The sequence below is a fragment of the Lactuca sativa genome, chromosome 6 (genome assembly GCF_002870075.4).
Source record: "Lactuca sativa cultivar Salinas chromosome 6, Lsat_Salinas_v11, whole genome shotgun sequence".
NCBI lineage: Eukaryota > Viridiplantae > Streptophyta > Magnoliopsida > Asterales > Asteraceae > Lactuca > Lactuca sativa.
This window is the reverse complement of record NC_056628.2, coordinates 155,619,899-155,644,708: the sequence shown is the minus strand read 5'-3', so window position 1 is coordinate 155,644,708 and position 24,810 is coordinate 155,619,899. Positions and strand designations below refer to the sequence as shown.

Here is a 24,810-nt window from a genome sequence, read left to right as displayed (position 1 = left end):
AGCATTATATAACAAGAATCGAACTTACGTCTATCATTAAAATGAAACGCACCTACTTACAAAGCCTCCAACCAACTCAGCTAATAAATGTTTTGCAATTTCTTTAACAAAAACTATATATATAGTATGAAATAGAATTAATTTTGGGCCCCAAGCATAACGAGGCTTAGGGCCGTCGCCCAGCTTGCGCACCCTATTGGGCCGGGCTTGGAAGCTCTCACTTTGGAAAGCTAAATCTATTTCTATTGGAGGTCATCTCACTCTTCTAAACGTTTTTTTAAGGAGCTTGAGAATCTATTATAAGCCATTTTTAAGGTCCCCAACATGGTTTTAAAGTTGCCAGAGTCTGTTCAAACTCGTTTCTTTTGGGGTGCGGATCTAGAAGAGCATAAAGTCTATTGGGTTAACTAGAAGAAAGTCACGTTGAGGAAAGTATGTGGTGGTCTAGGAGTTTCCAGTCTTTTTTCTTATAACATGGCACCTCTGTTCAAATGAAGGTGACGATTTTTTAAATTGAAAGATGCTCTGTGGATGTGTTGTCATAAAATAATTGAATGATTTAGAGGGGCTTATTGGGCAAATTGAGCCTAAGAATTTACATATTGGAATGTAGCTCGAATTTATTTAGGAATGGAGTTCATACCAAGTTTTGGTCTAACAATTGAATTGATAGTTCTCTGCTCCATACTCAATTTCTTCGAGTGTTAGCTTTGAAGTTCGACAAGCAGTGGGTTGGGTGTTAGGTGTGTTAAACTCAACAAATGATAGGGGTACAAGGAACTCCAAATACACTGTTTTAATGCACTAAAAAGTAGCACAAGGTAAGCATGGTCGATCCTCAGAAACATGGGACAAAAGAGTATATATTTTTGCACAATGTACTTTAGTCACACAAAAAAGGGGTGTTGTTTTGCAAAAATTAAATAATAAAAATAACAATCTACTTTAAGAACAGATAAAAAAATGAATTAAATCTGTAAACAATTGTTGGAATGGTTCTAGTTCTAGTTCTCAATGTTGTTTTTTAACTTGATTATGACTTGATGTAATTCATGTTTGTTATTCTGAGTTGGTACTGAAAGATATTAACACGCTCTAATACATCTTGTTTGCCAAATTGTCTAACCAAAACACGCTCTTTGACTATAGCTAGCTTTACTAATTCAACCTAACCACACTCTTAGATTGTATTGAAAAATTGCATTAAGTTTTGTACAAGCTTCCCAACAATGTTCATTTCTTCTCATACACTCAGAAGTGTGAAAACATGTGATATATGTTTTACAATAAGAAAATTTATTGTTTATTACCAATTATTAACTTAATAGAACGATTAAGTGCCCTAAAAATTAATTAATTACATAAAAAATTCAATTCATGAAAGTGGCCAATCAAACACAAATCAAATTCAAGGGTTCTAGTTTAAACAAAGACATGATCACTAGAATAGAATCACAACTCAAACATCAAATCATATGCTTCAAGTCAAATAATCAACGTATTTTGAACATGAACTAGAAACTATGGTTTCTTAGCCACACATGGCTAAGAACAAATCAAACAGGAATAAAGATGGAATTGAAATATTTAATGCTTACAAAAGGAAATTAAAAGTGTTTGCAATGATTAGTAGCCTTCAATAATTCCCCAAAATCGCCAGAAGTTGCTCTTAAAAACCGTTTGTTCTGAAAAATGAAGTCTTCCCCTTTTTTTAGTAATTGCTCACGATTCCCAACTCAAGGTCATGCGTTTTTGGCATGGCCATGTCTTTTGCCCATGTGTTTTTAACATGGTCATATGTGTTGACCATATATTTTTGGAATGGCTCGTGCTTTTTATTAAAAGTCCAATAAGTCTTCCAAGTTGGATCCTTCTTCAGTATAGCTTCACTTCGAGTCATGTTGCTCAAAAATAAGACGAAAAATGACAAACACAACCTGTGTCGGTGTGACACGAGTCGTGTTTCAAACATAGTCATTTGCTATGATAATATGCAACAACTCGAGTTATGTCTTCATGTTTTCTTCTATGGCACGACCGGTCCATCTTCTCTTCATAGTCCAATGTTTAATGCTCCATGTTCCATGTTCCAAGCTTCATGCTCCATGATCCATGTTTCAAGCTCCATGTTCCATGATGCCTACAAAATAAATCAAAAATAGTGGAGTACTAGACATTCTTAATAAAATATGCAATTGCCCAAATAATTAACTAAATGCATGAATTATTAAGTAGAATGTTATGAAAAGACGGAAATAAACATGAAAAATGGATACATAAAAATACACCTATTTTGTCTTTGATTCAAAGTTTTGTTTGGTATTGCTTTGGATTGTTTGGGTTGGTCCTTAGACCCTTCTAGTGTCTTTACTCTTTAGAGAGAGTATCTTCTGGGAGGAGTTTCTTAGATAGTGGCACTGTGACACTTTGGTAACTAGTGGAAACGCGAGACGGAATAATTGTGTTTCAATAAAGTTGAATATCTTGGTTTGGAGAACTACATTAAATTTACACGGGCTAAACTTGACGAAAGAGATACTGATTTGGAAGCTTATTGGTATTTGGTGGGATATTTTATGTCCTACTTATTATATAACTATTAATTTGAAAAGTTGGTCGTAGAAATATAAGTTACTATTCATTTGATATTTTTATTTTCAGAATAAAAACAACTAAAAGCACACGATTACAACATCTAAAATATTAAATACAAGTCTTTTGTAATTTATTTCTACACAATGACCAAACATGCCACCATACAAAAGTATTGTGGCCAAAGCCTCAAACCAAAGAATATACTATTTTAACACATGGACTATTTTTGTAAAAAAAATACACATAGACCGTTTGTTAATTACAGGGACAACTTTTATAATTTGTTTTCTTTACGATGATTAAACCTACCAACATACTAAATTATTGTGGTTAAAGTCTAAAACTCAAACATAAAAAAAATAAATAAATAAAATCATATGTACCTTTTATATAGATTACAAGGATAACGTTTAGAATTTATTTTCTACCTATGGACCACACTTACCAACATACAAAACTATTGTTGCTAAAGTCTAAAAACCAAAAGCTTATGATTAATACGTAGATTGCTTTTTGATATATATATATATATATATATATATATATATATATATATATATATATATATATATATATATATATATATATATATATATATATATAAAATAAATTCTTAATTAATTGTCATTTATTGTATTATACCAAACAAAATACATTTTTAAACTTTATTTTATATCAGTTCCTTCCATATATAATTATTTCGATCAAAACTTTATTTTTATATTTTTATATTCCACTTTGCAAATGAGTTCTTCTCTGCAACGTACATGGTAACCAAATACTAGTATATATTAATCTGAAAGGTAGTGGTAACCAAGATTCTAAAAAGTTCGTCATGGCGTGCCATGGCTCCAATGCTTGTACTTGTCAATAATAGTAGAATATATATATATATATATATATATATATATATATATATATATATATATATATATGTGTGTGTGTGTGTGTGTGTGTGTGTGAATTATATACAAAACTGCTGCATTAAGTCACGTCTTACGCCTTATGTTATTTAGAACCTTGGTGGTTACTAAATGAGTTCTCGGCGATATGGCTCAAAGCCGCTGATCATTTGTTTCTTCTATTTTCAGAGCCAAAAAACATTTAAAGCAAAACAAATTACAATGTTTAAAGAACATTATAATACAAGATGTTAAAGAAGAATTTATTTGAAAATAAAGATTTTTACTCTGATCATAACATATTTTTGTATTTATATCTTTTTTCCTTTTGGGAAATTTTGATCTAATAGTTTTTTCATAATTTTAAGTTAAATTATTGGTATTTTATAAGTTCCGATTTAGTCTCTTCTTATATTTTAAAATTACATTTTCTGTCCCTTGCATGTTTTTTTTTAGTTTTCGTTTTTATTAATTTCCTTAATATATATTTTTAAGATTTATTTTCGTCGGTCTCCTCCATGCATAATTTTTTCGATCGAAATTTTATTTTGATACTTTTATGTAGAGCTGGAAATTGGTTGACCTGAGTTGGGTCCGGGTTCAACCCATTTATTAATTGAGTTGAAGTTTTTAAACCAACCCAACCTTTTAGATAAATGGGTTGTCACTGGGTTGACTCGTTTATGTAATTCTCAATCTAACCTATTAAATAAATTGGTGAAACCCGAGTTAACCCATTTAAAATAAAAAAGCAAATAAATTAACTAAAGATTACACCACTTAAATTAGTTATAAACTTAAATAAACCTTTACAAATATATGTTTTTTTTAATATAACAATAACGTTATTGTTAAATCTGATATAATATTTCGTACACTAAATTGATATAATGTATTGATTATTTTGAATTATATGATAATATATACATCTATTATAACTACATAATCTCAATCGTTTAAATGATTTCTACCCGCAAGTTATACATAAATAAATTAAATATAATATATGGTTTAATGTGATTTATAGTTGTTTTTATTGTTAATTAATTTTTTAAAATTTATTTGCTTAATGTTTTAATTTTTATCATTATAATTATTTAAGACATCAAACATTGTTTTTTGATTTTAAAGGTAACAATATAATCATTTATATAGAGTTACTTTTAACTATTGTTATTGTAAGTTATTTTAAGCTATTTATTTGAAAATTTTTAATAATTATAAAAATATCTTTAGGAAATATTTTAGTCAAATTGAGATTACAATTTAGTTTTTGCATTTATCACTAAAATTTATCATTTTTAACTATTTACAAAATATTCTTTAGTTTTTTAAGTGGAACTGAAATTTAAATTTAAGTTGACATTGTAATGTTATATTTAAAATAACAATTTAAGTATTTTGTTCAAACTGTTTAAAAGTTGTAGCTTTAAACTGATAATGGTTTACATACAACATATTAAATCTAATAAATTAAGTATAATATGTTAAAAGTTAAAAAGATAACTTAATAAGTAGAAGTAAATATATTATTTTAAAATTGAAATTTAGTATATTTATGATTACACTTTACGTTTGATATTTATTTAACCTTATTAACCAGCTTATAATCATTATTAGAAAAAACACTACAATTAATCACTTTTAACTATTTACAATATATTTGTTGGGTTGTTTAAGTTAAACTAAAATATATATTTAAGTTAACTCTGTAACATTATATTCAAATTAATAATTTAAGTATTTTACACAAATTGTTCCAATATTGTATCTTTAAAATTATAATAGTTTGCATCCAACAATATATTAAAACTAATAAATTAAGTATAATATGTTAAAAGTTAAAAAAACACTTAATATGTAGAAGTCAATATATTATTTTAATATTGAAATTTAGTTTATATGTTATTACACATTAGGTTTGATATTTATTTAACCTTATTAACCAATTATTATTAGTAATAAATTGAAAAATCATGGGAGTTTCAAATGAATGTGGTGAAAGGAAAAATACATGAGAATTTCAAATGAATGTGGTGGTAAAGAAAAAATGTTTTTTTATAATATAGTATGATATAATATGATATCAATTATTTATAGCAATAAATCAAATAGGATTGGTAGAAAGTTATTTATTTCTTAAATAAATATCAACTTTAGACCAATTTTCTCCAAATCACTATCTGTCCAATTAAATACTAGTTTCAAAGCTTATTTATTTCTTAAACAAATATCCAACTTTAGACCAATTTTCTCCAATCTGATCAACATTGGCCCAAATAATGTTGAATTGTGTTGCTCTTCGTCATTTTATAATGGCAATATCATCATTACCAATTAACAATGGGTTTACATCGAGTGGGAAGGTTTAAAAGTTATCTAATTTATATGATGAAAAACGTTTTTTATAAGAAATAGTAACTCATTTAGTTTACAAATACACAAAATAATAAAAATCAAGAAACATATGAAAAACACGTCAACTTCTAATAAACATAACTTTAGATCAAATAAGTCCATATATTATGGGATCTACCCATCTTATAAAAAGGTCTTGATGAGTATTGAGTTGGACGCTTAACCATCTATCCCAAATCCAACATGTGGGGTTGCTAATTCAATTTTGTTGGGAATTTATTCAAAATAATGCACTTCTATTAGAACGCAAAAATAGAAAATAGTCGCACTAGAAACGGAAATACAATTATAAATAAATAAAATCTAAGCCAAATAGCTAAAGTTAGTGTCGGATGACATGATTCCATTTTGCATCTATGCCCCTATTTCACATGATATATACAAAAGTCGAAGCAATATGTCATGCATTTTTGAGTCTCTATCTACTATGGAACTGATCTTTATTATGATTGATTAACATGTAAAACGTATGTGTTCTTATGCGTGCATGTGTATATTGCAATTGCAACTCAGGGAGGTAGCTATAAATGAACGCACTACTACTGCAAAATGTGCTTGAACCAGTTAAATATTACACAAATGGATAATTAATATCTTATTTCACATGTGTCTAAAGTCGTTAAAAAATATTTTCTAATTAAAGAAAATCATTACTTTCCAATAAATTTTACTCGTATCGTTTTTTGTTTATTGTCTTTTTAATTACATGATACGAAGGATGTTAGAGGAATACTCATAAAATAACCAAAATGGTATTGTACATTTTAATAAAATGGCTACTTGTTTAGCCTTTTAGATAAAATGACCATTAATTTTGTTTTGGGGCGATTGTGAATACCAAAACGGTTTGTTAATGAATCTTGACGAAAAAAAACACTCTTAAATTTGTGAAACATGAAACTGATATGTTGCGAAATTATTCGTATCTTACGAAACGATAGATGTAACTTTCTGAAAAGATTGTGTCCATTAAGTTTAGATTAAAACCCAAAGTTTCCAACATAAACAAAAAAAACAACTAGAAATGGAAAAATATCTAAATCCAAAATTTTTTAGGGAGGAACTTAGGCCGGGTAAATAATTATAGAACCTCATGTTAGATTTACATTTAGAATTTCACTTTGTATATGGGTTGTTATGGTACTGAAGTTATACCCATACCATTAGAAGTGTAAATGAGACGAGCCAACTCGCAAGAAACTCGAGATCGACTCGACTTAATCGAATCAAGCTCGAGTTCAAGCTACTTGAGTACCTAATCGAGCCGAGCCCGAGTTTGAATTGTAAAATACTCGGTTCCTAAAACTCGTGAATTTAATTGAGTACTTATAAAATTACATTCTTACCCTCTCTCTCTCTCTCTCTCTCTCTCTCTCTCTCTCTCTCTATATATATATATATATATATATATATATATATATATATATATATATATATATATATATATATATATATATATATATATATATATATATATATATATATATAACATCTTAATACTTTTAACATTTTAGACGCCGGTTCGATTTTTTAAATGGTTTATTGTGGATTTTCTTCTAATTTTAACAATGCTTTTGCATTGTGGGATTTTTTTTTATTTTTATTCACAAACTTGATGATTCTTTTTTTAATTTTAGTCGAGCCGAGCCCAATAGTATTGAATATTTCACGAATCAAGCCTGAATTTCAAATTTTAGCTCGAGGTGAGTTTCAAGCTCGAGTATTTTAGTCGAGCCGACCTCGGCAGTTTTCAACTCGACTCGGCTCGCTTCCACCCCTACATAATCAGATTTCATTATCCAACTCCAAACCATTTATAATTTTATAATGCCTATACCTTTATTATTGATACATATAATTTCAAAATCATAATTTAATATTGTATATGATATTAAAAATAAGAAAATTTTGGTATGTAATTGACATTTATCATAATAAATCAATATTAGAATTTAGAATCACCGAGTTTATTTATATTAGTAAAATAGGAATTGAAATTAATAAATATTCTATAGTGATGATTGTATTTATATAACAGGAAAGCCTAGTAGTTAAATGCAAAATTACATACAAAAAATTATAAGATTTACCAAAGGATAAATTTTGGTCAATAACCACAAACCCGAAGGTTATTTATAAATCAGATGCTCCGCCTGTTGTCCTTTATTTAGGGAATGCACTTTGATGATTTTATCCAGAATAAAAAATGACATATACTTCAGATTTGATCAATATCAATATACAAAGCAAAGCGAGACTTCATCTAAAGTATTGCTATAAACGTATAAAACCCTAAAAATTACTACACTAATCTATAAATAGTAATCATGGCTCAAAAAAAAAACACTACTTTTAAGCCTTCATTTATTGTGACTCCGCCTAAAACTAAAACTGACAAAAATTGCAACTTTTTGTCTTGGGCTTTTCAATCTCTCTGTCTATGCAAAAGGACGTAGATACCCTCCCTCTCCTTATCTTAAAAAGCTTATAAATTCACAGCTAAGTTTCTTTCAAGTCTAGTTTATTATTTTTCACAAGAGATACCAATTTTCACAAACCCAACAACAAACTACTACTTAAGTTAAACTTAAACTACACATCCATGATCCATCCATAAGTCGAAGTTCAAATATGGATAATAATTTAAAAAGGTCAAATTACCTTTTCGACCCTGACAAAGTGAAACCCACCACTCCTCAGTTGACCTTTGCAGCACTTCCATTCCCCACACCGCCATTTTCATCGGGTGGAAATTCACCCACAAGTGTCTTCACTGCAAAGTCAAACTGATCGGTCCAACTAGAATCGTCCTCAAGTTGGTAGTCAAGTTGCTCTTCATTACCTTGTTTTTCCACATCTACCCCTGCCCCGTTATCGTTTCCATCCAATGACGTGTCGGTTTTAGTATGTGGCTTCACCCCTTTTAGCCGTGTTGAAGATCGGGCAGGCAAAGGGGCAGCTGAGGGCTTCACCTTTGTAGCCCTCTCACGTGTGCCTCTCCTTATTGGAGTAGACCCAGGGGTATTTTCGGTATTCTTGCGATCAGTCTCCGAGTTGTCAATGTCAGCTTCTTTGTCCATGTCAATACCTTCCACATCAGATCCCCCTATAAGACAATATAAACACCAACATTAGCATCCATGTTTATTTATTTTCGGAAATTAGGACAAGAGGGGAATTCTCGTCTTTTTCACAAATGACAAAACAATATACAAAGTAGTGTTGAAATGGATAGATTATGTCTGCCTGGACCTGGAGTAAATATTTTATACATAAAGACTGTTTCGTTTTTAGACTGAATAAACTGTCTTCATAGGAGTAAATGACCATTTTACCCTTCACCAACCAAACACAGTATTGAAACAATGTTCATCCATGGCTCACCTTCAGAGAGTTGTTTCTGAAGTTTGGGTGGTTTTGGTGTAGTATCAGGGATGGCCTGTTGAATAAAAAGTTAAAAACAAAACATGGTAAAACAAAGTGTTGAAGGGTGAAACTTGTATTTTGGCAATAGTTGAAGGGCTTACAACTTCATTTCCATCAGCATCCTTTTTCCTTGGTCTAATAGCACATAAATTTATATCCCCGGTGTCCAAATACCTCAAAGCATCCAATTTTGAACGAAAGATGTAGCCACTCACAGGATCCGTGTAATACTGCATACATCCAATAATCATTACAACTTTTATAGCATAAAGTACAAGTGCATTTATTTGAATATTGACATAAACACACTTTTTCACATTTTGATATATCCCCCATTGGTCCTTTTGCTCAATTGTAAAAATGTCTGAAACTTTTATGATCTAATTGTAGTTTGTAAAGCATATATATATATATTATTGGTGGTTATTTTCTTGTAATTTGCCCTAGCTGAGAAAAGAGTTTAGAGACGATAAAAAGGTAAAAAGAAAAAAATAATAATAATAATACCGGATCTTTTCTTAAGGTGGTCCCGCATAGCCGAGATCTGATTTCTTTTATCCAACCTGGCGGTAACCCTTCCGCCGGAGTCGTTACGATAGTCTAGAAATTATTTAAAAAAGTAGGGGGTTAATAATATAATATATATTGTATTAAATAGAAAAATAAGATATTTAACATTATATGCTAAAAGAAAAAGAAAAAGGAACAGACTTCTTTGTAATCGGATACATCTTTTTTGGATCTTTTCGGGCGTGTAAATTCCTCAGAGCCTGAATCCGGTGACGAGTCACGCTCCACGTAGGATTTTCGTACCTTCTAGAGTTACAATTTTATAAAACGTGACACGTCAGATAAACAAAGTGAAAGTATGTTGCTATTATAAGAAAAGAAAAAAAGAAAAGTTTTGGTGCATACTTTTCTCTTTTGGGAGTTGCTGTTGGTGTTGGTGTTGGGACTAATGCCACTGGTATTACCAAGATAGGTCATCACTTGTGGTCTTGAGTAGAAGTTTTTCCCAGTTGCAATTTCCTTGTAACACTGTAAACCATATAGGATAAATTAATTCAAATCTATATCTATACTATAAAAATAAATATAAAAAAAAAAACATTTTCTTTCCATTATATTGATTTGAAACCCTCTAAAATTTCAACTTCCAACAGAAGTTATACTAGATGGAGAACCATATTTAGTTTTATTCACACAAGCCACAGGTAGAGGCCATTGTATGATATGACTCTAATAGATGTTTATCTTATAATACCCTTCAAAATAAACTGTATATATCAAGTTAATATAAAAATCATTATTTCATAACTAATGTCATTAAAATAATTATTTTCAACATGTATTTGCCAAAACTTTAAACCACATAAATTTATTCTAGGCAACAAGCAGACATTCACCTAGTTAGTTAATCAAGATGGAAATGAAACTATCAAACTAAATTGCTATTAATGAGAAAAAAAAAAATATATATATATATATATATATATATATATATATATATATATATGGTTTGTAATTACCTTAATTTTCTTATCATTACGGGACTTCATTTCAACAACCCATCCTTCAGGTAGCCAAGCTTCACCTTTTTGGGCTGGTTTAGGCATGGGAAGATGTCCATCTCCAGTTATAGATTTAGGCATGGGAACATATCCATCTCCGGTTATAGACCGAACTTTTCTCTGAAATCACGTTTTTTTTTATTAAATTTTATAAAGAAAACTAAATCTAAACAACCCCCATGATTAATTTAGTGTAAATCACAAGGAATAGCAACATACTGTACTCTCTTTACCAATATGGGCAATGATACTTTACATTCTTTATAAAAGCAATGTACTTTGTTTTTTATCCATAATAGCAACATACTTGTAGTTTTTTTCACCATAAGTGCATTGCTATTATAGGTAAAATAATAAGTATATTGGTAAAAAGAATAAAATAGGTTGTCATTTCCTGCAGTTAATCCATTGATTTAAGATCAAATGATACAATTAACTTGTAATTTACCTTTTCTGTAACAGTTCCTTCTGGTTTTGACTCTGTAACACCACCATTTTCTACCTCTTTGGGAGTTTCGGTTTCTTTGGTTGGTTCAGGTGCTGAAGCCAATTCTCCTTCAGGCTCATCAGCAGCAGCTTGCTGAAAAAAAAAAATTAGTAGCATTATGTCAAGAATTGTCATTAACTGAAAATAACTTACAAGGAGTTCATGATTCATATCCCTTCTCAGTGGTTTAATGGCACATTTCTTTACATCTCCAGTATCCAGATAACGCAAAGCATCCAATTTTGAGAAAAATACGTAGCCACTCAAAGGGTCTAGGTAGTACTGCATGGATAATTAATAAATTAATTAATTAATTATAAAAGTTTAATGAGTTCTTGGATAAGGAAAAAAAATAAGAAAATTTGAATACCGGATCTCTTTTCTTCCCAGATGATCCATTTCTCACTCTGATTTCTTTTATCCATCCTGGGGGTAACCCATCTGCTGGAGTACTTGAGATAACCTAAATATTCGTCAAAAAGTCAGATGTCTAATATAAATTCGATAAATGTAGTATCTGAAATCTTGGGGGGTTAAAGTGGAACAAACTTCATAATCAGGGGCCATTCGGGCGCTTTCTGTAATCTCTCTGGTTTCATTGTTCTTGGCTTCAGAAATCTGGGACTTCTCAGGTTGAGTAGGGGTTTTATATCCCTAAAAAGTTAAAATGTTATAATTTCAAGAATAAATGACAAAAAGAATATCAAAGTTGGGTTGGGTTGATGCAGACTTTTTTCTGTCCAGCTGGACTGCTGAGTGTACCGCTAAGATAACTCAAAACCTGAGGCTTTGAAAAGAATTTTTTTCCCTTGGGATTAATGTAAATCTACAATAGCAGAACAACAAAAAGATTGTTAAACAACATGTGGTCAGGAAACTGATAGATATTAGATAAGAATATAACATAGTAAGCATTGTCATAGTTATTCTACTCAAATCTATTTCATTTACCTTATATTTTTGTCCAGACTTTTTACTCTTCACTTCCACATCCCATCCATCAGGTAGCCAATCAGTATCTCCATGTTTTCTTCCACGTGAATCAGACACAGAGGAAGATCCATATCGAGGGAAAAGCTCTTCAGTATCCTGTATCACCAGGTGTTATTTCAAGCAGTGATATGAATAGGTAAAGACTAAAGACTTTGTTTTAGTACCTTGTAATTCTTGCTGCTACTTCCAGGTCTCCTCTGTCTAGTAGACTGTCCTTTGGGTGTTGATTCAGGTTCAGGTTCAGGATCTTCATTTGTATGGGGAACATCTTCATCTGGTTCTAGAGATAAGTCTAAAGTTTGGCCATCGACATTGTTCTAAAAGAAAACAGGACTGTAAGAATACAAGGAGTTAAGAGGGAAAAATAAAATCAAAGCGAAGCCTGATAGAAGGAATCATTACAGTCTTCTCGTTGTCTACCCTGTTTTCGAGGGTCCTAAAATGCCGATCCACTTGGGGCTTCGAATAGAATTTGCGTCCTGCAGGATCAATGTAACACTGCAACAGCAACAATAGCTAGATTTAGCATAAAAAAAAAATCAAACTGCGTCTAAGGTGAGAGCAACATCTGGTCGAAATAAAAACGATCGACCTCCGAGTAACGAAATTTAGTAACGCAAAAATTAATTATCACAATTCACATGCAGGTACGTTTGTAGCTCTACATTCAAAATTAAACCAAAAATCTACACAAAAAACGCAAAATCTGTAGAAACTGAAGAGCGAGAAAAAAAAACCCTAAGTAGAGGGAAGTCGAGTGGAAGAGTGAGAATTTTTAAGTACCTTGACTTTCCGGTCATCGATCTTTCTGATTTGTATCATCCAGTCAGCTGGAAGCCACTCCGGCCACTCATCGACAGTCATTTCCGGTGTCTCTGACAAGTAAGGTTTTCTGTGTTGTAGAGAGAGTATCGAAGAGAGAGAGGGGGGTTAAAAGTAATTAAAGCAAAATGCTTTCGTTTATCTAAGACGGATTTTAGTTGGTGGAAACGGACAAAGTACAGATGCCACGTGTTCATCATGTACAGATATGCGAGGAACTAGACGTGTCACTTTGCCACTTGTAGACTTTGGTTTTGGGCTGTAACGGCCCGTTCATGTGTTTCTTGGGCTTGGTTTTGTTTGTTGGTTTCCCAATGTTTCGTTCCGTACGGTCAAAGATGTTTACGGAATATTTTGTTTAGGGAGAGAATTTGGCCCGAAAATTCGAACCGAACCGAAAACCGAACCGAATTAGACTCGAATAAGCAATTCGATTCGGTTTTCGGGTATCTATATAAGGCTTATTCGGTTTTCGAGTTATTCGGTCCGGGTTACCCGAATAAGGGCTTATTCGGTCCAAAAGGACCGAACCGAATATAAAAATTCACATTTTTTCCTTTGCACGATTGCTTATTCGGTCTTGTGTGTCTATCGATCGTTACCCAAAATACCCACGTAATACACCATAAAAAATCAACGAAATCGATATTCGATCATCCGATAGCGTATTACACCAAATCGACAGTAGCATATTACACCAAATCGACGACATTACTCTTTGATCGATTGAGGTTTTTCTCATCCTTGCGAGTTACATCTGCTGCCCTTGCGAGTTGCGATAACCTGGAATCTTTGATCAATCATCACTAGTTCAAAGTTCAAAGTCCATTAACGATAAGAAAAAAAATCAGCCCTTGCGTTTGGAAAAAAAATCGTCTCCTCATCCTCGTTTTCTAGTTTCTATTATGATCAAACTCCATTCAAGTCATGGAAAATTGGGTTCCAAATCAAGAAACTCAAGTAAGTATTTGTATCTTAATCTACTACTCAATTTTTCAATGTGTTATTTGTAAATGTATTTTGGGTTATTCGGGTTATTTGGCTCTTTAATCATCTTGTACATGTTATTTGGGTTATTCGGGTCATAACCGAACCGAACCGAATAATACCCGAACCGAACCGAACCCGTATTGCTTATTTGGTTCGGTTTTTGGTTCATACAATTACCCTTATTCGGTTTTTGGTTTATTCGGGTTCGGGTCGGTTCGGTTCGGTTCCGACCCGAATAACATCCCTAATTTTGTTGTCACATTGGGGACATGTTATTTATAAAGTAAAAGAAAAAGAAAAAGAAAAATTGAGTAATTTACCGAGTGGCTTTTGAGAAAAATAACCATAGAACTTTTTTTTTTTCGAAAATACCACTCGGTCTTTTGGATCCGAATTTTGAAATCGGTTAATGGGTAAAGTGATCAGGCCCGGTAATGTGGTCTCACATATACTATTTCAAACTCATTTTTATTTGGAGAACATGAAACTCAAACAATGTCTTCTTCTAGCAATGAAAATATTCAGTTTTTGTGGGTATGTTTCGATTTTTTTATAATGTATTTATTTATGAATTGTAACACCCAGTTCCATGTAAGCATGACTTCTGAGTTATCAATTAAGTCTTAAAGGATGAAAACCTTGCTCACAATGTGAGGATATGTGTATCACAATGAGACGGTACCTGGAGAGGAACGTGCATCTCATTGTTTGTCATGCATTGGACATAAATGTCTAAAAAACAATTATTTTTATGGTATTTTTAGATGGAGAAAGCCTTCTGGAAAGTTTGGTTGTTTGGCTTAAAGGATTAAGAGTTTAAAGCATTAAGTTGTCCAGAACAATCCTCACGACGTGACGAGTTACTTGTCACGACATGACGACGGTCAACTTCGTGATTATTTTGGCCTCACACTGCCATGACGTGACCAAATGGTGGTCACAACGTAGCACTCGGCTGAGTAACCTTTGACTATTGACTTTGACTGTTGACTTGTTGACCTGGTTTGACTTTATGTCAATTTGAGGATTTCTGGTTGTAGTTTGAGATTTGGTATTTATTTGTTGTATAGGTGATATGTAGTGTCGGTTATTGCATCTGTGAGCAATATTGTTATCTTCTAGACTGTAAGGTGAGTTCTTGCCACCCATGCCTTCCCTTAACTTGGTCATAAGAGAATCTGAATTCCTCAAACAATTCCATAAGTTCTACTATATGACTACAATCCATAGTGACAAAACCCCAAGATTTTCAACTTGTGATCACAACCCATTTCAATGAGCAACCCAACCATAAACTTTCTCAACCCAAAACAATATCCCAATCTTAAATAACTGAACAAATTCTTCATAAGCACAACCTATCAAGCAATACTTCCTGAAAAATGAGTAACGCTGCTCTGACACCCTAACCAGAAGTCCAAATGTCCATCGCTCCATACCTGCCGAAAGATCAACATGCCCAAAGCATCGACGACTGATACAACTTGAGCACCCTCAAACAATCTTGACAACTGAACAAATCCATGCAAAAAGGTACCACCCACTCCTAGAAGTTGGTTGATAATTCAACGACAACTCTTCTGTAACATCCCAAAAATACAGGCCAAAAATTTCATTTTTAATTACATCATTTTAAAACCAACAGTGTAATAAAACATCTGTAATATTATGTCATGTCAAAACCAAAGTATAAATAATCAAACATGTTATCATAAAACAATATCAGAGTGTAATCCCAAAGATCTCTTGTGCGGAAAACCATAGTGTGATGCGCTGCGATCAAGCCGGCTCCTTTCCTTTAAACACGAAGTACCTGAAACCAAAACTGAAAACCGTAAGCACGAAGCTTAGTGAGTTCCCCCATCATACCACATACCATACAATCATATAATGAACAACTATGAGATACGGGCCTCGCCCACACTCATGGAGATACGGGCCTCGCCCACACTCCGCTAGCTGGGAGATACGGACCTCGCCCACACTCCACTATCTCTGAGATACGGGCCTTGCCCACACTCAGCTACTAAACCATAACATACAATTATATACAATCATATACTGAACAGCTAGGAGATACGAGCCTCACCCACACTCCAATATCTCTGAGATACGGGCCTCGCCCACACTCAGCTGCTATCACATATATCATAACACAAACATACTATCAGACATACCTGGGGTGTCCGAACTACCCTTCGGTCCTAACAACCGAACTTGGGGACTATTCCCCTCCTACTACCATTATCACATACAATATATCATGTCAGCATATAAACATATCATCACATACTGTCAGACATATCCGGGGTGTCTGACCTACCCTTCGGTCCTAACAACCGAACTCTACTACTATCACATATAACATATCATGCCAGCATATAACATAACAAGTAGTAGCAAACCTAGATGATATCACAAAGACAATCATCTAACATACAACTCCTACTGGTGGGTCGGCATTGTGGCCGTAGACCCACCGCTACTGGAAGGTAACTCACCTCACACTGCTGAAGTCCCGAAGACAAAATCCCATACTTGCTGAAGTCCCACAGACTCGACCTCAACTGCCGGCTGACAGATTCCCGAACTGTCAACACCAAAATAACACCCAATTAATAATTGGGTCCCAATATATAACCATAAGCACTCATTTTGGATAATTACATTACCCCAAGCTTGGCTTATTCAAGCCCAAGGCCCAATCCGTAGGCCCAAAGTCAACTAGGAATCAAAGCCCAACACATGGCCCAATTTTCCAAATTGGGCCTAGGCCTATACATGGTCTCATTCTAAGGCCCAACATCATATACTCATTAAGGCCCAAACTAAGGCCCATCTATGGCCCAATTTTCCAAATTAGGCCCAAGCCCCTTACATGGGCCTTACCTTAGGCCCATTAAATTATTTTAGACCATTTGCTTGATCTTGGGTAGTCCTTTTAATAGCCCAAACATCGAGGCCCAATAGAAAGGCCCAACAATAAACCCAAGTGAAGTTAGGGTTTCACATAAAATGATGATTAGGGTTAAGTTTCCTACTTAACCCATTAAGGACTTAATCCATTAAGGACTTAATCTATTAAGTCCATTATCGCTTAGATTAATCTTTGCCAAAGTTTATTATTTAATATCTCAATTTATTAAATAATTCTTGTATGTCCCGATTAATTAAAATTAGAGTTTAATTGGCATTAGTGTTTTCCAACCCAAAGACTAACCCATTTATTAACTTGTTGGGCTTCTAGATCAATTAGGGCTTTATTGGGCCTACTAGGCCCACTAGAATGTCGTTAAGCCCATTAGGGTTTTATTAGGGTCCATTAAGTCTTATTGGGACCATTAGGGCTTCCTTGGGCCCATTAGGGTTTCAAACCCTCCAAACGAATCAACACAATTGAGACAAGGCACACCGCCACCCGACACGGCGGCCGGTGGCGGCGGGAGGCGGCAGCCACCACCCTAAGGTGGTGGTTTTCCATTTTCTTTTCATTACTCTTCCTTTTGTTACATTTTACAACTCTGATCCCAAAATAAACACACTAAACAAACTAATCACACACACACACACTAAAATACACACACCCGGCGGCACATGGTGGCGGTGGGTTTTCCGGCCAAAGTCACTCATACAACCCATGGATGCAAGGCACAACTTGAATACTGGAACACACACCAAAACACGCACATAATACACGTCCTTTTCTCGGAAATGAAAATGACCACCCACCTCACGGTGGCGTACGGCGACGGCAGTAATAGCCCTAGCAACCACAGTAGGGCTCGAACTCTCGCTTCATCGGCAGCAAACGCAACGGCGGCGGCTGATGGTGGTCAAAGCAGGAACGAAACACCGGCGAAAGAAGAAGGGTTGGCGGCGATGATTTGCGACGACAGCGGCTCCACGGCGGCAGTCTGCAATAGCTAAAGCAGCGACTCGAGTAACTGAATCGAGCCGTGCAGCGGCAGTGGCCGTGACTGAGAAAAGGAGATCAACATGAACGAAGCAGCGCCGTCAACAAGAAATGGAGAAGAGAGGTGGCATGAGATGGCGGACAACGGTGGCTATAACTTCATCATCTCAGCGCAATAAGGCGACAAATCTCGGTGGTTCGCCTATCGGTTCTTGTTCCCGGCAAAGGCGGCGGCTGGAGGCCACGAATCGGTGACATGGATCGTTTGACAGTGTTGGGTGGTCGGAGGTAGGAGCGGCGCCGGAGGTGGAGTAAGTAGGAGTGGCGGCTGCATCATACATGAGTAGGGTTAGGGTTAGAACCGGTAATGCTAAGCTTATATACCTGATGCCATAAAGCCTTATTTTCGTAATGGCATAAACAGCCCCTCTCTATACAATTCTCTTCAAATATGATCCAAATTTTACCATTTGAACCCTGATTCCTGAATCCTTTACAATTGAAGTCCGAATTTTACCTTTCAGCCCTTGCTTCCATAATTCCTTCCATATTAAGTCCTAATAGTCACGAATTAGTCCCTGACATCATGAATATTTACAAACCACTCCGAAACATACACTTTTAACCCCCAACTTCTAAAATTGTGACAGTTAGCTCTTCGAGACCATCTTTTGATATATAATTATTTATTTTAGGGCTACTATTCGCTCATTATTTTATTTATTACTTTAATAAATAAACGGGGCTTTACATATTCCCTCACTATAGACAGCAATCGGTTCAACAAGCTAACCAACCTCCAATCGGAGCAACACACGCAACTCTTAACTTTATTTTGTTGTCCCTGAAGGGATAACCGACTACAACGAGATCCTTGCCTAGAATCTTCTGACGCAAGGACCACACGCATGACCATGAAAGCATGAATTTGACAACAACTCAACCTGCACCCGCGTTTCGACCAATTTCCCTAATCCTTTCGACCATAAAAGATCACAACCATCTTGAATTCCAGAAATCTAATGAATTTACATTGCAGCTTCATTCGACCCATTGCGTTAAAACCATTAAAATCAATATTGTTGTTGATTCTTCAAGCATAACACTCAGTCTTCTTCCACTTAAGGCTTACTTTGTCATTGGCCAACGTCTCCCACGTCGAAGCCTGAAACCGGTTCAAATAAATACCCTCTAAACATGACTCTCGGTACGCAAAGTGACATATGAAAATTCTTTGAAATATAATAACCACATAGTCATAAAGAAACTATAATCCTTAGGTAGAGAATTAACTATACCGAACATAACATCTCACGCACACAACCAGATGATCGTAAGCATAAATATTAAATGCAGGAAGGAAGTGAATACGATACATATCTACAATAACATCTAATGGAACTCGACTCACAAATTGCCAAATGTCACTCCTCAACATCTGGTACCTCGCCTTCTTCATCTCCTCATTTGCCACATACTGCAGAACCAAAAGTTCCCTCTCACGAAAAATCGCGATAATCTCAGTCATCGTCTCAGTAGTCTAGCGGAGATCCTGAAACTCTCACGCCAACCGTTGCACCTCAATCGCTGGTGCAAACTTAGCCCTGAATCTAGTCGTAAAATCATCCCATGTCATTGAATCAACAACCTCATCACCAACGGAGCGCCCAACCTCCTACCACCAGTCTCGAGCTTTGTCTTTCAGAAGATAGGAAGCAAGTCTGATCATTGGCCCCTCGGGAAAACTATCGGTGCGGAATGCATTAGCGGCATCTGCTAACCATCGCCTGCTCACTATCGGGTCCTTCTCCCCCTAGTAGCCCAGAGCCCCATATGCCCGGAACTCCCTGAAGGTCAATGATTCGCCTTATCAAGTCCACCATCTCAAAATGGAAAGAGTCGAAGCGCTTCTCCAACACGTCCATGATACCATCCTTGATCATACCAAAGATCACATGAATCTACTCAAGAATGTTGCGGGTAATCTCAAACGAAATGAACTCCCACAACTGATCGTCCAACTGCCCGGCTCCAAAACCTGAGCCTGAGCCCTCACCAGCCCCATAACTACAAACTGATCTGCCTTGAAGAGTCGCCATACTGAAAATAGATCATATAAACCATCAAAATACGCATATATATATACACATATATCGAGGAGTCTCAGGTTGTACATACGGATCCTATACTTCCACTAGTGCATGCCTATACTACCTTCCACATCTATGCGTACTTTCATCAAGGATTGCCTTGAATTATCCAAGTCACTCCTTATTCATACAAACAAATCCTCATCAAGATAAGTCTCCAAACACTAAATCTCTTCCTAGGTTTTCCTAGGGCAACCACCACACCACTCTCCTCCATCAGCTACAGAAGGAACTCCTACCAGCACCCTCTAACTAGCTCATGAATACATATACAAATCACATACACCAGATAATTATTCGAATGAAAGGTCTCATACTACAATGGTTAGACTCAAACAAGATCCGTGCAATAGAGTTAAAGCCTAAACATCTAAAATTATTTAGTTTTCGCGATATGTAACTTAACATATTCGTTTACTAGTTAGTTGGTGATAGTGAGAACTCCTAAAAAGCAAAAAGCAAGCATCATTAGAGCATCAAGTAATCGGAATCACGCATAACCTAATCAGGCCATCCTATCACTGACTAATCAGTACTAGCATGCAAGTCTACAAGCTCATACAGAATGCATATAAAGGCATCTCTCATAGCATTCTATCATGCAAATCCTGAGTAGATCCTTAGCCCTAATTGCATGCGCTTCACAGATAAGTCAAAGCATATCATGTATGGGTATTTTGGGAAAACTTACTTAAGCGCGGTCGATTGCAGGCACTACACCCTTTTCTTTTATTAGAAACTCTTTTTATAAAACATTTCTTTTTTGAAATTTTTTACCAAACCCTCAGTTTGAGTTCAGACATACCCGAGAGTAAGTCTAAATCCATCAAACTAAGGCTATAATACCAACTTGTAGCATCCCAAAAATAAGAACGAAAATTTTCATTTGTAAATTAATAACACTGTAATCCAAAACATCATCATGAAACCAAGATGGAACCAAGTGTATCAAGACACCATAAAATATCAGAGTAAATCACAAAATACGGAATAAGGTGGTGTGTGCTCTGCAATCATCCTGGGCTCTTCCCTTTCGAACCAGAAGTACTGGAAACATAAACAGAAAACCGTAAGCATAAAGCTTAGTGGGTTCCCTACGATACCATATACCATACATAATAATCACATATCGGCCCCGCCCTTCATCGGGCCTTTGCTGCATCAGGGCAAGAACTCGTGCGTTGGGCATTCTCCATGTCCGTTACCCAACATCGGCTAACTATAGAGTCCTTGACCCTGAAGAACTCTGGCGCCCCACACGCCTTGAACTCCTGGAACGAGAGAGTTCAGGCCCCGACCTGGCCCGCAGCAATCTCGGCTTTGGATGACCTGAGCCTCTCCTCCATTATCTCCATCATCCCTTCCTTGACCGTCTCAAAGATCACCGGGGTAGCGTCAAGGATTCCCCTCATAACCTCAGACGCGATAAGCTCGCACAGCCTCTCATCAATGGGCTCGGTACCATCGCCGACCTAGCTCCGGATCCTGATCCTGACCCCCCGGCTCCATGTCGTCTTACCACCATACTGTACTATAATACCATAAAATATAATGATCAGGTTATCCAAAAAAGGGGTCCTTCCACACCAGTTCTCCTTAGAGCTTCTAGATCTAACATTGGTTCAGGTACAAGTCTTGTGCTTTCAGTAGTACGGGCCCAATACTACCTTCTACACCTACTTGTACCTTCCCCAAGGCTCTACCTGATAACTCTAATTCATCCCAGAACAAAACATATTTCATAGGCTACCGCATACGTCAAATCCTAGGCTATCCTAAGATTTGCTCCATCCAATATCAAACCATAACTCAATCATAACAGGTTGCCTTTATGCATGCAAATTATACACAAAACAGGATCAAATAGACTTTCGAATAACAGATCTACCCTAAGACCACAACCAGACAAGGAGCAGGAAATAAGGCCAAATCAATTATTTTGAGGCTATAAGACCCTAACCGTATATAATTTTGAAAGCATACACATAGCAAGATTCATAAGATTATCATAATCCAGATATCAATATAACATGGCTAACATATTGGGGAACTACTTACTTGAGCTTGGACGATCACGCACATTGCACTCTTCCTTTTTCCAATTTAAGAAGTTTTAACTTTTGATTTTTGAAAACAATTTTACCATTTTCTTTGTTTGAGTCATGACACACCCAAGAGTGTTCCCGAATCCCTCAAACCAAGGCTCTGATACCAACTTATAACAACCCAAGTTTTCAAATAAAATTTTCATTTTTAATTAACCAAAACGTTCCCATAAAATGTGAAATATCAATGACAATTGTTTTCAAATCCATAACATCAACATATTATTTCAAATATCAGAGTTTCCCATCAAATCAAATGTCGGAGAGTGCATGCCATGCCATCAAGCCTTGCCCTTAGGCTCAGAAGTAACTGAAACAAACCAACAAATTGTAAGTTAATGCTTAGTGAGTTCCCCAGAGCATACCCCACGCAGTCTACATAATCACATATACCATATTAGCTATAAAAGCTACATAAACCACATAAGCCATGCATGCAACATATAGGGATGTCGTGGGCTCCCCCCAGGGTCTTACTCCAAGATGTCATGGGCTCCCCGCATGGTCTTATACCTAAGTGTCATGGGCTCCCCCATGGTCTTTAATAGGAAAGCCATGGGCTCCCCACATGGTCTTACATCCAAGTGTCATGGGCTCCCCCCATGGTCTTTAATACAAGTATACCACATATACAACTAACATACCACATATCATATAACCAACCAGCATACCATGTAGCACCTGGTTCCTGGTACATAAAATCTATCTAAGTATTTTCATTTTTAGCCTTGGACTCAGTGAGTTGTAGGCCCGACTTGCCAAGTGGAGACGAGTTTGGGAGCACGTTTAAGTTGGTGACTCGGCGAGTCAACATTATGGACTCGGCGAGTCCCAGCTGTCTGATGAAACCCTAAATTTCAAGGGTTTGCACCCTATTTAAACCCTCTTATCTGCCCCCAAGCTCGCCCCCTTCATCCTCAGAGCTCTCTATTTCATTTAAGCCTTGTTCCTGATGGGTTTTGGTCCTAAGAACATCCTATGTGCTCATAAAAACCCTAATGTTTGGATCTAGGTTTCTCTATTGTACATGCAAGTTATCCAAGACTATAAACCCTAATTCTAGCATTCAAGTAATCATATTAACATGAGAATAGGTTTAAGATGTTACCTTGATTGTTATGTAGCAATAACAATCCCAAATCTCCTTGTATTGACTTTAGAAAGCTTAGAGTCACAAATGTCACTCCTCTAATGGTTCACAAACACCATAAGCAAGAGGATGAAGAGGAGAGAGGATGGAGGCTGCCCAAAACGTGTTCTAACCCTAGAAGAGAAGTTCCACACGTTTTTGAGCCTTAAGGGTTCTATATATAGTGAGGCACTAATCCAACAGTTCCTTGTGAGATTGAAGCATTTTGGTGTGTTTTCTTGAAGATTTGGAGGGGGAAGGAGAGTAGATCAAGAAGAGAAGAAGGAGGCTAGGCATCCTTGTGTTATCTCAGTGATTTCCTTGAGGTATAACTCAGTTTCCCTCTGTTTTCATGCTTATTGTCCCTTGTAGCTCCATGAAAGTCCTTCTTGAGCCTTTCCCCAAGCTTGTTTGTGTATTAGGGTTTGTAATAAGTTGTTTAGCCTCTAGATCTAGGCATGATTGAGCTCCAGGAGCTTGGATATACTGCCTTTATGGAGCCATATTGCATGAAAGCCCTAGATCTACTCTTTTGGTGCATTTTGAGCCATATGACATGAGCTGGATTCAAGCAAAATCGAGTATATAGTATTTTCATGTGGCAGACTCGGCGAGTCGAGTCGCGAGTCCCCGAGTTTTCCCCCTTTTCGTGTTGCGGGTTGGAGTAGTGAGTCATGGGGTGTGACTCAGTGGGTCGGAAGCCAGACTCACTCATGAAGTAACTCGGCGAGTCAATGCCATGACTCGGCGAGTTCAAGGCAATCTTCTTGCCTCAAGAACAGACTCGACGAGTTGTTTATACAGCTCGGCGAGTCTCAACATAGAGTGTTCTTCGGATAAAGATGAACTCGGCGAGTTGTTCATACAACTCGGCGAGTAGGATGAAGGACTATTGGCCTTTAGTTTAGAAGGAGAAATCGTCGAGTCAATGCTTAACTCGACGAGTAGAGACGGGTTTATGGGACTCGGCGAGTTGGCAAGTCAACTCGGCGAGTCGGGCCAACTGGCAGTTGACTTTGACTTTGACTCTTGGTTGGTTAGGGGTAAATGGTCATTTTACCCTGAGGTTGGTTAGCAGTATTTGACTAAGGGTTTTGTGGGAATTATAGTCGGAGGATTTCCAGAGCGGCAGCAGCAGAAGATAGTTAGTTCCCACGCAGATCAGCAGCTACTTTAAGGTGAGTTACCTTCCAGTAGCGGTGGGTCTACGGCCACAATGCCGGCCCACCAGTAGGATTGTATGATAGATGTTTGTCTCTGTGATATTCATCTAGGGTTGCTACTACCTGTGATATGTTATTGTGCTAGT

At 35.9% G+C, this 24,810-nt stretch overlaps 1 protein-coding gene across 2 annotated transcripts; it reads right to left on the bottom strand.

Moving 5' to 3' along the window:
• Window positions 1-8,419: 8,419 nt before the first annotated feature.
• Window positions 8,420-13,339, bottom strand: LOC111901150 (uncharacterized). Of its 2 annotated transcripts, none has more exons than XM_023897028.3 (16): window positions 13,176-13,339; window positions 12,795-12,890; window positions 12,557-12,709; window positions 12,351-12,488; window positions 12,130-12,225; window positions 11,949-12,053; window positions 11,770-11,862; window positions 11,553-11,681; window positions 11,361-11,492; window positions 10,871-11,032; window positions 10,257-10,379; window positions 10,053-10,157; window positions 9,849-9,941; window positions 9,443-9,571; window positions 9,300-9,354; window positions 8,420-9,021 (listed from the first exon to the last, which is right to left on the bottom strand). In XM_023897028.3, the coding sequence occupies exons 1-16, from the start codon at window positions 13,254-13,256 to the stop codon at window positions 8,612-8,614; spliced, it is 2,100 nt and encodes a 699-aa protein (XP_023752796.1). In that variant the 5' UTR covers window positions 13,257-13,339; the 3' UTR covers window positions 8,420-8,611. The 2 variants fall into 2 exon arrangements, with proteins under 2 accessions (XP_023752796.1, XP_042751850.1); XM_042895916.2 differs by having other exon boundaries at window positions 10,053-10,154.
• Between the last annotated feature and the right edge of the window lie 11,471 nt (window positions 13,340-24,810).